General features: G+C 37.0%; 1 protein-coding gene across 4 annotated transcripts in view; it reads left to right on the top strand.

The window, feature by feature from the left end:
- The window catches only part of MYLK (myosin light chain kinase), a 410235-nt gene that overhangs the window by 200019 nt on the left and 193128 nt on the right, over nt 1-17088 (top strand). For all 4 annotated transcript variants that reach the window (XM_074214675.1, XM_074214673.1, XM_074214672.1 and 1 more), the window contains exons 6-9: nt 6100-6265; nt 11155-11173; nt 14543-15093; nt 15545-15751. In XM_074214675.1, the coding sequence (XP_074070776.1) occupies nt 6100-6265; nt 11155-11173; nt 14543-15093; nt 15545-15751 (943 nt within the window). The remainder of the gene's footprint in view (nt 1-6099; nt 6266-11154; nt 11174-14542; nt 15094-15544; nt 15752-17088) is intronic.

Raw genomic sequence — 17088 nt, 5'->3', positions numbered from 1 at the left:
GTATCTTTTGAGTCTTGCATTTGAAGATCAAACTTTCTATTCAGTTCTGGTCCTTTAATCAGTTAAGCTTGAAAGTCCTCTATTTCATGAAAATCCATCTTTTTCCTGTGAAAGAATATACTGAATTTTTTTAGTTGGGTTTTTTTTGCAAGACAGGGATTAAGTTTACTTGCCCAAGGTCACACAGCTAGGTAATTATTAAGTGCCTGAATTTGAATTTGAACTCAAGTCCTCCTGACTCCAGTGCCGATGCTCTATACATTGTGCCACCTAGCTGTCCCAGAATATACTGAATTTTGCAGGGAAGTTGATTCTTGGTTGTAATCTAAGTTCCTTTGCCCTCTGGAATATCATATTTCAGACCTTCTGATCCTTTAATGTTGAAGATGGTAAGTCCAGACTTTGATTCCCTGATATTTACATTGCTTGTTTCTGTCTGTTTGAAATAGTTTCTCCTTTTACTGAGAATTCTTAAATTGGGCTATAATATTCCTTGGAATTTTTATTTTGAGATTTCTTTCTGGGAGTGATTGATGGATTCTTTCAAGGACAATTTTATCTTCTTGTTCCAGGATATTAGGGCAGTTTTCCATGATACTTTCCTGCATGATATTGTCCAGACTCTTTTTCTGATAATGGCTTTCAGGTAGACTATATAATTCTTAAATTATTTTTTTCTGAATCTAATTTCCAGTTTGGTCGTTTTTCCCAAGGGGGATTTTACATTTTCTTTTCAGTCTTTTGGTTTTGTTGATGGAATTTTGATGTCTTACAGAGTCATTCATTTCCATTTGTCCAATTCTAGTTTTTAAGATTTTATTTAGTGTTTTTTTTTCTTTTTTCAGGTAGTTAATTTTATTTTCCAGCTGGTCAGTTTTACTTTTAAAATTATTATTTTCTTCAGGTAATTTTTCATAATTCTCCTACATGACTCTCATTTCTTTTCCCCATTTTTCTTTTTCCTCTCTTCTTTGGTTTTTGAAATCCTTTTTGAGCTCTTCCAAGAGATCTTTTTGGAATTAATATCAGGTCATCAAACCCTTAGAGACTTCATTTTGTCACTGTTTTCCTTTTCTGAGATGATGTCTTTATCACCCCCATCACAATAGTAGCTCTCAATGGTCATTGCTTTTTATTTTGATTTTTTGATCATTTGTTAGTTAAGATCTGTTCCTGTGATTTTTTTTATTTTTTTAAATATTTTATTTATTTTGAGTTTTACAATTTTTCCCCCTAATCTTACTTCCCTCCCCCATTCCCCCACAGAAGGCAATTTGTCAGTCTTTACATTGTTTCCATGGTATAGATTGATCCAAATTGAATGTGATAAGAGAGAAATTATATCCTTAAGGAAGAAACATAATGTATAAGAGATGGCAAGATCAGACAATAAGATATCAATTTTTTCCCTAAATTAAAGTTAATAGTCCTTGGTCTTTGTTCAAACTCTACAGTTGTTTCTCTGAATACAGATGGTATTCTCCATTGCAGAGAGCCCCAAATTATCCCTGATTGTGGCACTGATGGAATGAGCAAGTCCATCAAGATTGATCATGTGATTTTTTTTTTAAATTTTGCTGGGGTTCTGGTCCATGGCTTTCCTCTCTGGGTTTCTGATGATGTTCCTGCTGTGCTCCTCTCAATAGGGTAGCCCAACCACCAACTTCACAGGGTTCATAACCTTGCTCTCCAAGCTGGTGTTGGGACCCTCACTGCTGGCAGAGCTGTGCCAGGACCTTAACACAGCTGTGCTCTGATTGAAAGACTCTTTCTACCTTCCTAGCTCTACTGTCCGCACTGGGCTATACACCTCTTTTACCCATGGGACAGACCTTTTCATGAAGTTGCTCCAAGATATCTCACTGAGCAGTTTTTACATTGGGGTTTTTTTTTTTTTGGTAAGTTCTGTCGCTTCTGTTTAAAGGCTTCATTCAAAGTTGTTTCTCAAAGAACTCCAGGAACTTCCTACCTTTGACCACCATCTTGGCTCTACCTGAAAATCCTTCAAAGTCTCTTAAATATTAAGTAAAAGACCTGGAGTTTCAGCTCAGGTTCTCTAGCTTAGATTCAGAACTCATCCCCCTGCATTGGAATTGGAATAGCCCATAAAAAGTGCTTAATAAATATTTCAGTGGTACAAATTCCAACTGGTCTTCACATTATTTGCCCATCCACTTAATCTTAAATAGAGCAGACCCTTCTCTTGTCTCTGGGAAAGTTCTTGAGTCCAGAATTCCTTCTCAGGCTGATCTTTCCTGTCATTCACTCTGGAAGTCTGATACTGTATTCTTCCAGGGATGAAAGTTCTAGTTTGCTGGTGGTGATGCAAGAATGGATGGATGGATGGATGGATGGATGGATGGATGGATGGATGGATGGATGGGTGGGTGGATGAGCATTTATTAAGCACTTATGATATGTAAAGCAATCAACCCTTTCTCTCAAGCACTCATTCTAATAGGGAGAGATAACACAAATTAGGAGGCTTCAGATAGAAGTCTGATGATTTTAAAAGTCCTGAGTCTTTGGAGTGCAATGGACAAGCAGATTTTTTAATACCTTTTCCTACTGATGAAGCCATATATCTTCCTGATATTGAACCATTTAAGTCAAAGACTTAGGGGGCAAGGACTTTATTTTCTGGATCTTCAGTAGACATGTCTACTGAAGGAGTAGGAGACTACATAATTTGCATTATGGACATCTCTACAAAGGTTGCTCCTCTGGATGATGGCTGTGGGACCCTGCCTGGTATGGTCTGGGTAACACTGCCCTTCCCAGGGTTCTTGGGTTTAACTGCATCTCAGTGGCAATTGGTCAGTAGTGGGTGTTGGTGGGATGGTCAGACCCTTCTCCACTAGTGTTGCCCTGGATGTATGGAAGTCAAATTTATCTAATTCCTTATTTTTATGAAATTTTTAAAAATTATATAAATCCTCTAATTAGAATCTTCTACTTAGAAAATTTTAGAAGTCATTTTATTATAGGTGAGGAAATGGACATTCACAGAAAGGAATTGTTTTGTTCAAGATCAAGGATTTTGTAAATAGCAGCACTTAGAACCAAGATATCTCCAACCCAGAGAACACCTGGAACCCAGAAAACTCAACTCCTCCCATAGGACTTTTTCTTCCATACTACTTGCACCATGATAGTTCATACCTATTTTTTTTCAGAAAATATAATCTGGGGGCAGCTAGGTAGCACAGTGGATAGAGTACTGGCCGTGGAGTCAGGAGGACTTGAGTTCAAATCTGACCTCAGACACTTAATAATTTGCCTTACTATGTGACCTTGGGCATGTCACTTAACCCCATTGCCTTAAATAAAGAAAAGAAAAGAAAAGAAAAGAAAAGAAAAGAAAAGAAAAGAAAAGAAAAGAAAAGAAAAGAAAATGTAATACAGTCAGTATTGGAACTGAGATTCAAAAGCAGTTCTCTCTGTTCCAAGGTCAATATTTTTTTCTGTTATTCCCTAGAACAGGTATGTTCAACCCATGCCCACAGCTACATGTAGTTGTCAAAGCCTATCCATGTAGTATTATTACATTTTATTATTATATTCATTGGTATTTTGGGTTACTTTGTAGTCATAAATAAATATTAAATTCTATATGCAGTCCTTGACAAGTTTTTGTTGGGTGACATTGCCCATAGAGCTAAAAGGTTGAACTCACATGCCCTAGAGTCTCACTGCTTTCATCTCAATTTACATTGATTCTTGATATCTAGAAACTAATAATAATGCCTAACAGTTATGAAATACATTGTTTTACTTTATATATTTCATCTTATATCATACAATCCAAAGTGAAGGAATTTGTCTGGAATCAAATAACTGGTAAGTATCTGAGACAATATTTGAATACAGTTCTTTCTTATTGTTTTATTCACTATATTTCTCTCCCTAGGACCTATTGTTCTATCCTCCATACAACCTAGCTACCATCTGCTGTGTTATCTTCTAGAATACTGTTTCCTAATTTGGTTGTCTTCTATATTTTTTTGGCTTTTGTCACAATCGTCCACTGTCCTAGAATTTCAGTCTTCTCCATCTTAGTGTCCCGTAGCCATTGTTCATTTCTTACCATTCATTGAGTCATTGCCTCCAGCTACCTGGTTGGTAAATACTAGAACCAGCTGCCCTTGCTCTTCATATTTCTCCTTGGCTGCCCAGCTTATCATGGGGATGTATGTCCTACATCAAATCTCAAGACAGTCTTGGCCACAAATGATTTAGAATGACCATTGGGCTTTCTGATTTAATGAAGTAGGAACCTTAGCTCTGCTCTGTTCTCTTCAAGAACAGACTTGATACAAGGAAAAAGTAAAACAGTGTCATTTTCCCACATGCATGCAGCAACACACACACACACACACACACACACACACACACACACACACACACACCACCCACAACCTTGACCCATTTCCAAGAAAGGATATGAAATTCATTACCACTGCCAGCAGTGGCCTTGGGGCACAGAAAAGAAGATACTTCTTTTTTTTTGTCTTTCTGGGAACTGATGTGGGAGGTTGGTGCAAACCTGGGATTAATGAAGCCTAAGTCCATATTTGGAGAGAGGTCCCCAATCCGGGGAACTTGCTGTGTTACAGCAACACATTACCAAAAAGTTCCAAATACTTTTCTCTTCTGGGCTCTATGTAGCCTAGATGAGTGACAGCTGTGATTGCTTCCCCTTGGCAAGCCTCCCAGTCTGGGGTATACACAATGATGGGGAGAAGGGGTATAATATATGCTGAAAGCAGATTAGAAACAGTAAGACAAGACCCATTAGTCACAAAGCAAAAATATACATCTTAGTAAGGTTGAGGATATATGTCTTTTCAAGACAGTGGCAGTGTTGACAAAGGCAGACAGATTATATAAAAAGTATGGGCCAAATAATGGGTTCTGAAAAATCCTTTATGCTCAGCTATGTCTTTCCCACTTGAATACAAGTCAGACCTCAGAGGCTAGCACCTTGACACTCTGGAAGGCATTTTAAAAATACATTAAATTTTTAAAAATAAATATTAAAAAATTTTAAATTTCTTTAATAGTGTGTGTGTGTGTGTGTGTGTGTGTGTGTGTGTGTGTGTGTGTGTTACCTAATGGGAAAAAAAAAACACCAAATTCAGAATTAAAAAACCCAGGTTCTTACATAGCCCTAAACCATTTGGGTGACTTCGAGCAAAATATTGAACCTCTCTCTCCACTTCAGTTTCCTCCTCAGTCCAATGAAAGTTTTAGCCTAGATCATCTCTAAAGGATTTTCCAGCTTTGACATTCTAGGATTCTGTACCTTACTTGGTGGTATGTTTGTTTAGTATGTTTAATTGACAATTCAAGGACCTTTGAATGTGAAACAGGTCAATTCCAGTGATGAAGAAGACAAGGACAGCAAGCCTTGGGTGATGAAGAGAGGTGAAAGTTAGAGGCAAGGGAGGCAAGCTTAGTGGTTTGAGTACCTATGGAGGGGAGGACATCAAGGACTGATTTCACCTGCTTGAAAGTTTTACTTGTGCCATTCCATAGAGGTCAATAAACGTGAGTGCATGTGTAGCTGATATCCAATGACTTGATCACTGGCAAATCACTTGACTTCTCCAGCCTTCAGCTTTCTCATCAAAGAAATGAAGGGATTAGATTACACAGTATCCCAGCAGTCCTTCCAACCCTAATGGAATGTGTGTCTGAATTGTGTGAAGAACTCCATTGCTGGTTTAGACTGGAAGCCTACTGAGGGTAGGCTAAATATTTGTATTAGTTGTTTCATAAAGGAGGTAGTACAATGCTACACAGAAAACTGCTGAATGAAAGTTATTGTTGTTAAAAAGAAGGTGATGAATCTCAGTCTGATGATAATAATAATAATAATATTAATAATAATATTTTTATACTATTGGAACTCCTGATTGGAGGACACTTTTGTTCCATGCCTTGCTGTTTGATTTAATTTGGTATTTGGATTGCTCTGGTGTTTTAGTAGATAATTCCTGTGGTTTTTAGCTCCCCTTATAAAAAGAGGTCAAGAATTTGGGTTGAGGGGGATTCATTTCTGTTACTTAGATATTTTCTTCCCACATTCACACACAGGGGGAGGTTCCACTGGAGCCAAGTGCCCGTATCCATATGCTTGAGAAGACTGGAGTGCAGGTTTTGGAGATCCAGGAAGTACAGCTGTCTGATGTGGGTATCTACACATGCATAGCAGTAAATGTAGCAGGGAAAGCTTCCATGTCTTCAGAACTCATCATCCAAGGTATGATCCAAGATGGCATCGATACTGGGGGTTGATTTCTTTCAGATACTGCTGAATTCCAGGGAGAAGACCACTGGTATATTCATTTATTCCTCGAGTATATGCATACTTTTACATGTAAATTCATAGAATTGATATTAGTCACAGACAACGTAGCAGCCACAGTTTACCAGGTACCAATTCTCTTTTGTCCCAGTCTACTTTTACTGTTTATTAGCAGTAGAACTTTATAGGTCTGACCTGCTCCAACATCCTGTTCTACTTAATCTGGAATTTCTACTCTTCTATTCATTTCTTATTAATTTTGTAGGAAAACACTACCAAAGGTCTTCAGTCTCCTTCTCTAATCCCAGCTCCATTTTACTTCCCTCTCTTCTAATGATTTAGACTCCTGTTTCAATGACATGATAGCCAACCACCTTAAAGAGAGCCATCTAGTCCATCTCAAAAATAAGAGACCTTAAATTAAAAGACGTGTTCAAAATCTCTTTCCTGGCTGTCCTGAGTAAAAAATAAATTCCCTAGTTCCTCTAAAAAGACAACTGCCTCATCTAGACCTTTAAGCCCAGTGATTTCCAGTCTTGAAACATTTGGCACTTATATTTATTCCTTTTCCTTTTACTATCTTCTATCTTTAACCCCTACACCCACCTTTCCTTTCCCCTATACCCACCTTCAAACATGCCAAAAATCCCTCATCATGTTGTTTCAATGCAAAAAGATAAAGACAAAAAAAATCTTAATTTTGCTTCCCCCTACAAGTGCCATCCTATTCTTTTATTTCTGTTCACTTTCTTCCTCAGTTTCCTCATCTATAAAATGAAAATAATAATAGTACTTATTTTCAAGGCTTGTTGTGTGGATAAAATGAAAAAGTGTTTATAAAGTGCTTTGTAAATTTTAAAGTGCTATTCAAATATTAATTATCATTATGATGATGATGATGATGATGATGATGATGATTTTGGTTTTAAGGAACTTTAGTTCAATCCTTACATTTATAAGGAAGAAAAATCAAGGTCCAGATAGGTTAAATGATTTGTCCAAGATTATATTAATGGTCAGGGGCAAAACTGAAATTGGCTTTTTGTAAGACAATGGGGTTAAGTGGCTTGCCCAGTGTCATACACAGCTAGGTAATGATTAAGTGTCTGAGGTCGCATTTGAACTCAGGTCCTCCTGTCTCCAGGACTCTATTCATTGCTCCACCTAGCTGCCCCCAAATTTCAATCCAAATTCAAAGCCTTTGAATCTAATTCTAGTTTTCTTTCCAAACCATCTCTTTCCAGGTTGACATCAATTCATTTTCAATTCTATAAAGATTATTCAGTAAAGAACTGGGCTAAGTGCTAGGGATACAAAAAAGAGGCAAAAGACACTCCCTGACCCCAAGGAATTTACAATCTAGTAAGGGAGACTACTAGCAAACAAGTGTATACTTTGTAATTTATATAGAGAATAAATGACAATTAATTAAAAGGGGGAAGGCTCTGGAATAAAGAGAATTGGAGAAGGCTTCCAGTAAAAGATGGGATTTTAATTAAGACTTCAAGGAAGTCAGGGAGATCAGTAGTCAGAGCAGAGGCGGGGAGGTATTCCAGACATAGGGATAGCAAGAGAAAATGTCAAGAGCTGAGAGGATAAGGACCTGCTTTAAAATGGCAAGAGTTTCACAGGAGAGAAGGGGGTATACATTGGAGAAATTGATAGGCATTGGCATAAGATTGGGTGAAAAATGGTCACAAATCTAGGATGACTCCTAGGTTCTGATCCTGGGGGACTAGGGAGATGATGTTGCACTTTTCAATAACAGGGAAGTTGAGTGGGACAGAGGATTTAGGGAAAAGTTCTGTTTTAGACATTCTATGGATATTCATTCTGAGATGTCTGAAAGGTAGTTGGGGAAGGGGCGTCTGAGGCCAATGAAGAGTTTGTGGCAAGAAAGGTAGATTTAAGAATCATTAGCTTTGAGAAGATAATTAAATCCATAGGAGTAGAGATCACCAAGCAAAATATCAGAGAGAGAAGACCCAAGACAAAATCATGAAGGACCCCTCTAATTAGAGGACATGATCTGGAGAAGAATCCAACAGAGGAGAGAGAGAATGACTGCTCACTGGGGCCAGTTATTCGATCACCTTCAAATCCAGCTAATTGAACTTGTTCTAGTTCATTTTGTCCCCAAAATTAGCAAGAGCACTTTTGTCAAGTGCCTTGGTAAAAATCTAGGTAAACAGTATCTACAACATTCCCATGAAAAAAGAGAAAATTAGGTTAATTTGGCATGAGCTAATTTTGATTAAGCCTTGCTATTTCTTTGTAATCACTTCTTCCTTTTCTTGGTGTTAACCATAACTCTAGAGTTTTGCTAAGAATCAAGATCACTGATCTATAGTTTGTAGGCTCCATGTTCTTTCTGGTACAGTGGCATTGGTAATAGCTTTGTAGTCAGAATACCTGAATTCAAATCCCACATGGCTATTATTGCATGTATTTTCTCAACAAATCACTTCACTTTCCTTTCTTGCAATTTCCTTAGCTAAAAAATAAGGAATCTTAAGTAGATGGTGACTGAAGTCCATATGGGCTCTAAATCTTTGATCTTTTTTTAAAATTTAAACAAATGACAAATATTAAATGAGAAAAAACTGGAGGAAAATAATAAATCTCTCTCTCAATGTAGTAAAACTGGAACTGAAATGCAGTTTAACTTTTCTCTAAATCTAATGCTCCCTCTAATATTCCAAATCTAGTGTTATCTTTACTATGTACCAGGATTTCCTTTAAATTCTTTTTGAGATTTATATTACTACAAAGATAACTGTTTTAGAGTGTGAAAGTTCTAGTACTTTTTCTGGATATAGCTGCTCTAACAAGCCTCTTCATTTGTCATGGCAACTTGATCCATATGGGATATTCCTCAGTAGACACTCCCAAGTTCAATGCAATCATAGACCTGACTCAAAAGAAGGAAAAAAATCCAACATCTCTACTGAAATCCATAAAATCATCTCCCTTCCCCTGCAGCCATGTATGTTGTTTGCTTTCTTCTAAAAGTTCTTTTTGTTACTAATAGGTTTTATCATAGAATTTTCTTTAGCCCATCTTAAATTTGTCATTGTGAAGTATGTGTAGACACAAGTTCATTAATCATTAGTATTTAATACAGGAATTGAATGATGACTAGAATGCTTAGTAAGGAAAAATAATTAAGAAGGCAATAGCCAAGTACTGAATAAACATATACTTCTTTTTATGGTTCTGTTTTGTTTCATTAATTTCTGATTTTAGTTTGTATATTTCTATTCAGTTATTTGTTTTTGTTTTCAGGTCAATATTATATTTTTCTTATAACATTCACTTTGTAAATATATATATATACATATATTATATATAGTCTGAGAAGACAAGTCTGTCTACATATGCTACATGTACATATAAATATGCATGATAAAACTTCAGTGTGTTTTTATATATACTGTATGTAACAATACCAATATTAGCCACAATAACTTTATTATTGTTGTTGTTATTAAAGCTTTAAGAGTGCTTTACAAATATCTCAGTTTATCCTCACAACAAGTAAGTAGTAGGTGCTATTTATTTTCATTATTTTTCAGATTAGGAAAATGAAGCAGTTAAGTGACTTAGGAGTCTCTGAGGTTTTATAACATTTTATAAACCTATAGTTTGCAGATATATAGATGCATATACATTTATCCATAGATTCCTATGCATTGAAATATGTGTGTGTTTGTATATATGTGTGTGCGTGTTTAAGTATGTATATACATATATACGCTTACGTTTATGTATAGTCTTGTTCATGTCTTCTTGTTCTGTCAGGTAAATTTCAATATTAATTTATCATGTTATATATCATATAAAAGTCTTTTAGTTGGTATTACAGTTAATCTCTATAGTAACTTAGACTGTTATATACACACAGAGTACTCTTTATCAATTTAAGAGACCTTCCATGCCTATTTTTCCACAATTTTAAGCAAGAATATGTATTTTGTTTATTATATTCTGAAAACTACTCATGTCATTTTGTAATTTCTACTATTTTTCCTGTTACTAACACATTAAGTTTATCTGTGAACATGTGATTGGAAATCATTTGCTTCCTCTTTTGGAGATCACTGACCCTCAGTACAAAAGCTTCCTCTTACCCTAAGTTGTTACTATAAGCCCCCATAATTGTTTTTAAGTTTTTTGGGGTTTTTTTGCAAGGCAATGGGGTTAAGTGGCTTGCCCAAGGCCACACAGCTAGGTAATTATTAAGTGTCTGAGGCCGGATTTGAACTCAGCTACTCCTGGCTCCAGGGCCGGTGTTCTATCTACTTCGCCACCCAGCCACACCCCCCCCCCCAATAATTCTTCCCATCTAGAATTAGTAGAGTTAAATCCGGACCTGTGAAAATGTTAATCATTAGGCCCCCATAATTTTTTCCACCTAGAATTAATAGATCTAAATCTGGACCTGTGACTTCCTAGCTTTAGAGAATTCCTTGTAAGAAGCCCCTCACCATTTTTGTGCAACTTCTAGTTTCAGTGAATTGCTTGGAGATGCTTAGCAATGGTCTTATCCAGGGTCACATGCCTTAAAGTGTCTTAGGGCCAGATTTGAGCCAGAGTCTAAAGACCCTGGTCTTTTCTCTATCCCTCTGCCATGATACCTCTCAGAAGCATTAATCCCCCCCCCCAAAAAAATCAAGTACTGGGAGAATAGAATTTGGGAGTTTTTGACTGGAGTGAGTGTACATGAAGGATAAAGACAAGACAGTTTGGAGTTGTAAAGTGTTGGGTAAAGTCACTTATCTTTTCTTTGGTTTGTAAGATGCTCCATCATTGGTCACTTATCCTTTTCCTTCTTCTTTTTACAGGTACAGATAAGGCAAATAGGTATGTTTGAGTTTCATGATTATTGAATTTTCTATCATTACCATGAACTGAAAAAGGAAAGGGAAAAATAATATTAAGATTTGCTCTAAAATTGTCACTTTAATATACTAGTAATAGTAGTAATAAAAATATATTTATATAAGCTAAGAATGATCATTGACATTTTAATGTTACCTTATGGTTGCTGAAAGCTTTCAATTCCATTCTTTTCATTGTCTTGCATAACATTCTTTAGGTGTGTAGGGTAAGTATTATAATCCTCATTTTACACATGAGGACACTGAGCCTCAGAGAGTTTAAATGACTTGCTCGAGGTGTCACAGCTAATTGGTGGCAAAATCTGAATTTTACCTGACATCATTCTTCTGATTCCAAAACCAGTCTTCTTACCTCCACACCATAAATGGTTCCCTGGTATGAGATTTCTCTTTATTGTTTTCTTCAGTTCTTTTTATTCCCACATACTTGTCTCGGTGTCAGGAGGATGAATACTTTGAGAAGATAGCAGTGCTGAGAACTGTCAACTTCTCATGCCTGTGTGGAGACTGTAAATTTGATTCAAGTCACCACAACCTTCTTCAGAATGTTTCTGGGAGATTCTTCACCTGGTCAGGGAATGAGCCTGGCATCACAAGGAAGAGAAATGATGGTGATCTCATACATTCCAGTTACACAGAAAAGTTTGGGATTTGATCAAAAATTGGTACTTCTTCAGTGCATCACCAAGAAAAATAGTGGAGCACTATATTGTTAGTCAGTAAGCATTTATTAAGCAAAGTCTATGGATCAGATTCTATGCTAACCACCAAGGTTACCAACAAAAGGCACAAGAGAGTTTTTGTTGTCTATATGTATGTTTGTGTGTATATACACAGATATGCATTTATTTGCATGTTGTCCTTATTATATAGTTTGATCTTCTGTGTATGTGCACCTTGCTACATAATGATTTCAACTATATGTATACATGCATACACCTAAGACATTTTATCTATCTATACACACATAGCCATTTGTATGTTTTTGTTATTATATTACTTGATGTCTTAATACAAAATATATGTTTAGAAGTATTTTGTCTTTATTGTAGAGATTGTCCTTTATAACTACATGTGTGTATATATATATATATATGAATATACAAAAATATAGGCACACATAGTCATTTGCATGTTGTCCTGTTATTTGTTCTTACTATATATAGATAGATAGATGTATATATATATGAAAAACTATATGTATATATAATATGTACATGTGTATGTATTTTTATATAAACACATAATTATATGCATATTGTCCTTATAATAATTAGTTTTACCTTGCTATATAGCCTAATATATAAATATGAACACACATGTCCACAGCAAATATTCATATATATGTATCTGTGTAGCTTGAGAGTCCTCTCAGAGGGGAGGTACCAGCAGTAATTGGAGTCAGGGAAGGGTGTAGGAATAGACAAGAAGATGTCCTGAGAATGGTGAGCCAAGTGTTGAAGGGGGGGACCCAGAGATGGGCAGGGAGAACATTCTAGTCATAGAGGAGAGCCTAGGCAAAAACCCAAGACCAAGAACAGAGTGTGTAGGCATCAGAAATTAGACCAGTAGAGTTAGACTGTATCATGGTGGGGAATAAATTATAAGAAGACTGCGAGGCAGTCTTTAATGATTTTAACAGTCAACCATTAGACCCTTGTATGATTTTTGATGCCTTCTGCAAATCTCCCTTATGCTTCTGTCTTTGCTAAAAGTATCCAATGATTTGAAAATGTCCTCTTTTTGAAGTTGCTTTCTTTCCTTTCACTATTACAAGTTTCATGACTGAGGAAGTTATAGGATACCAGGTCTAGTACTAGAAGGGACCTGAGAGGCCAATTTGTCCAACCTCTTCTTTTTAAGTGTTGTTGATGATTTACCGTGACCAAAATAATGTGTCACCTGGTAACTGATATCCATGATAAGCCTCTCCAAACTTTAAAATTAGGTTCAACTTCAATTGACAGTCATCTAGTACATCAATGAGTAGGGATTCATAGTCTTTTTAGCTTGATATCAGAAGGTCAATCAGTCAATAAATATTTATTAGTTTCCTATTAAGGGCAAAAGAAATTGTACTCTGCCCTCAAGGAACTCACAGTCTAATGAGAGAGGCTACTAATAAACAAATATGCACAAACAAGATAAATAAGAGGAGGCACTAGAATTAGGAGAGGTTAGGAAAAGCTTCCTGTAAAAAATGGTAAATTAGTTGAGACTTAAAGGAATCTAGGTGAAGAGGAGGAATAACATTTCAGACATGAGGGAAAGCCAGAGAAAATACCTCAAGGCAAGAGATGCAATAGCCAGGAAGTCATTAGAACAAAGAGTAGGGAATAAGAGTTAAGAAAATTGGAAAGGAAACAGTGAAGTAATGAAGGGCTTTGAACATCAAACTGGATTCTGTATTTGGTCCTAAGGATGAAGGGAAAGCCAATGAAGTTTATTGAGTAGAAGCAGGCGGTGATGTAGACCTGTATTTTAGAACAATTCCTTTGATTCAATGAAAAATGGATTGGAGAGAGGAGACGCTTGAGCCAAGGAGACCCACCAGCAGGCTTTTATCCTTTTTTGAAGTGTGAGGTGATTGCACTAGAATGTACCTACTAGAGCTCATGTTGCCTTGTCATGGCCTTTAAGAGTCCACTGTTATTATCATTGGGAGATTGGAGTGGTATTTTGGCAGGTCTTTCCTTAATATTCAGCACCAAGCTTCTCTCCACCAGAAATACTTTCCTGATAATTTCAGGAGGAATTATAAGATCACCAGTCTCACTCAAGGCTCATTCAGGGCTGAGAGAATCAGAGACAAAAGGTTGGATACTGGATAAGGTGCCAAATTTAAGACCTACACAATCTGCGTCTTGGAGTCAGAAAGACCTGAGTTTAGTTCATCAGTAGGACACCTACTAGCTACATGACCCCAGGCAGATAACTTGACCTTAACCTCTCTCAGCCTCAGTTACCTCATCTGTAAAACAGGCTTCATAAATAGGCCATACAGAATTATTGTGAGGCTCAACTGAATAATGTATGTAAACCTAAAGTACTATATAAATATTATTTATGAAACTATTGTTATTAGTTATAGTTATTCAATACTTTCTTTGGTTCTCTGACTAGTTAGTTTTAAGGGTGACTATTCATTTCACCACATTCCTATAAAACATTACTTCCTAGTCAGGGGAAAGGTGTCTTATTAACTCTTTTTTGATTTTATGATGTTTTATTGTCTCTGAATTCTGACTTTGTGATGAATAATGTCTATAAGTAGCCTGGTGATTATTTTATTCTCTAAATCAATTTATTCCCTCTCTTTCCCTGCCCACAGATTCCCCTTGAATGCAGTTAAGGCTGAAAGTTCAGAAACTAAGAAGGTAACAACTGACAAAATCTTAAAGCATTCCCAACCTAGTTGTACAGAAAGGGTGGATAAGAATCAAAATTACTCAGACCTCCCAAGCAGGTTCTCTGGAGAAAATGAAAGATCACATAGACAACCCCAGTCCCTGAGTCAGTCTCGTCCAGAACCCCTCTACAAGCTGAATGAGAAAGCCCCAGAGTTGGCCCCAGTCCTTCAGAAGACGTCAAGCACCATCATTCTACAATCTGTAAAAGCCCCTGTTGAAACCAAGCCACGAGCCAAAGGCAACCTCCCATTTCAGGCGGAAGAGAAAAAGATGCCCATCGCTCAGCCTCCGGCATCTTCTCTGTCAATGGAGTTTGATTCTAAGAACCAAGAGCTGGAGACCAAAGTTGCAACCAAGAAAATTACCCTTGAAAACCGAAGAAACAAGAGCCTTGGGGAATCTCCTCAATTCTTGACCCAGCCTGAAAGTCAGGAAATCCAGGAAGGTGATGAAGTCAAGTTCAGATGTCAGGGTGAGTGAGATCATGGAACCCAGACCTATTTTCCTTTGGGCATAATAGTTTCTGCCTTTAATTTTCTTCTCAGTTCCAAGTTCCTTAGGGCCCATCAGAACCCTGTGTATCCTAGAAGGAATCCCAAGGGCAAGGAGTCCTAGACTCTAGCTTCAGGGAATACTTAATTCCATGAGGCCTGAAGATTTCCCAATCTAATAAAAAATATCCATGGTACTTGTCCTTTGAAATATTTCATAATAAATTATAAAATGAGGCCACTACTGAAAAAAGGATACTGAGAAAAGGAGCAATTCTGTGCATTCTTTGGGATAAAAGGCATTGTTCAGAGAGGTAGGGAACTGGACAGATTTTAATTAATAAAAACTGGTGCTCTCCTTTCCTTCTCATCTTTCCCAACTTCAGCCATTGACCCTATCCTTCAGTCTTTACATACCCTCCATTCCTGTAGTTTCAGGAACTCCAAAGCCAACTGTGGAATGGTTTCGGGACAATACCCTTCTGATGGAAAATGAAGGGATCCATATATATGAAGATGAAAATGTTACCCATTGCCTCTGCCTACAGAAGGCTCAGATGGAAGACAGTGGCAGCTACAGCTGTGTGGCCCACAACAGCAAAGGCCGGGTGACCAGCCGGTGGATGCTGACAGTCAGAAGTGAGTGTTTCCTCTTCATATGCAGTTAGCTACTTCTTAATTTTCTAAGGGGAGATGATTCACCTGACCGATTCCACTTCTTTGATTCCTTCCTCCACAACCTTCTGTGTAATCAGAAACTTTAATCAAGAAGATGATTCTAGAGCAAAAGCATCTTTTGATGTATCCCAAGACCAAAAAGAAGTTATTTGTTATAGGGGAATCATATCTACTCTAGAATGATGCCATTCTACATGCACAGATCATTAGAGCATAGATTTGGAAATGGAAGGAACTTTAAAAACCACCTAATCCAGTCTCCTCATTGTATAGATGAAAAAACTTAGAGACTTTAAGTGATTTACTTAAAATGATTGAGAATTCCACGTAGCTATTATTGCATGTATTTTCTCAACAAATCACTTCACTTCCCTTTCTTGCAATTTCCTTAGCTAAAATATAAGGAATCTTAAGTAGATGGTGACTTACTTAAAGTGATTGAGAATTCACCATATTAGCCTTCTTTTAAGTGGCAGGAGATGAGGATGGGGTTGAGAGAATAATATGAGAAGTCTATTTCTCTTTATATTGATTTAAATCTCAGTTTGACACATACCCCATATATTAAAACCATTGTGGGGCAGCTAGGTGGCGCAGTGGATAGAGCATTGGTCCTGGAGTCAGGAGTACCTGAGTTCAAATCCAGCCTCAGACACTTAATAATTACCTAGCTGTGTGGCCTTGGGCAAGCCATTTAACCCCATGTGCCTTTCAAAGACCTAAAAAGCCCCCAAAACCATTGCATTGGGAGATAGACATGCAAATGGGATGAATTTTTCCATATATGCACACTCACACATATCCTCTTATGAACTCTATTTCATTTCCCATAATGACTATTCTAAAACTTTTCCTCTCTTTCTTCAAGATGTATCCCTGCCTAGGAACATTCATGACATGAAACAGCCTCCTGTATCACTATGATCAAGACCACTCAAAAATAAGTTCTAAAAAGTACCCTCCTCCACCCCTGAAAGCTTCTTAGACTTCTTCTTTGTTTTCTTCATCTTCCCATTGGTCACAGAAAAAATTCATTGAGGCCAATCATTTAACCTGTGCCTTTGATTCCATTGTATCCTTCCTTCTCTGGTTCCACCAAGCTCTTTCTCTAAGAATCATTCTTTCTCTTTTTCATGTACTTCTTATCCCATCCCATGAGAACCCTCCTTTTGGCTCTCTTCTTCCCCTCCTTATCATCATCCACTCAGCCCTGGTTCCTTCTATTATTAGTATCATAGGTATAATGAGAAGGTATCTTACTTGTCATGAGAGTCCAACCACTTTATTTTATCAATGAC

Source organism: Macrotis lagotis, chromosome 1 (assembly GCF_037893015.1).
Source record: "Macrotis lagotis isolate mMagLag1 chromosome 1, bilby.v1.9.chrom.fasta, whole genome shotgun sequence".
Lineage (NCBI taxonomy): Eukaryota > Metazoa > Chordata > Mammalia > Peramelemorphia > Peramelidae > Macrotis > Macrotis lagotis.
This window is presented reverse-complemented; position numbering and strand designations above follow the sequence as displayed.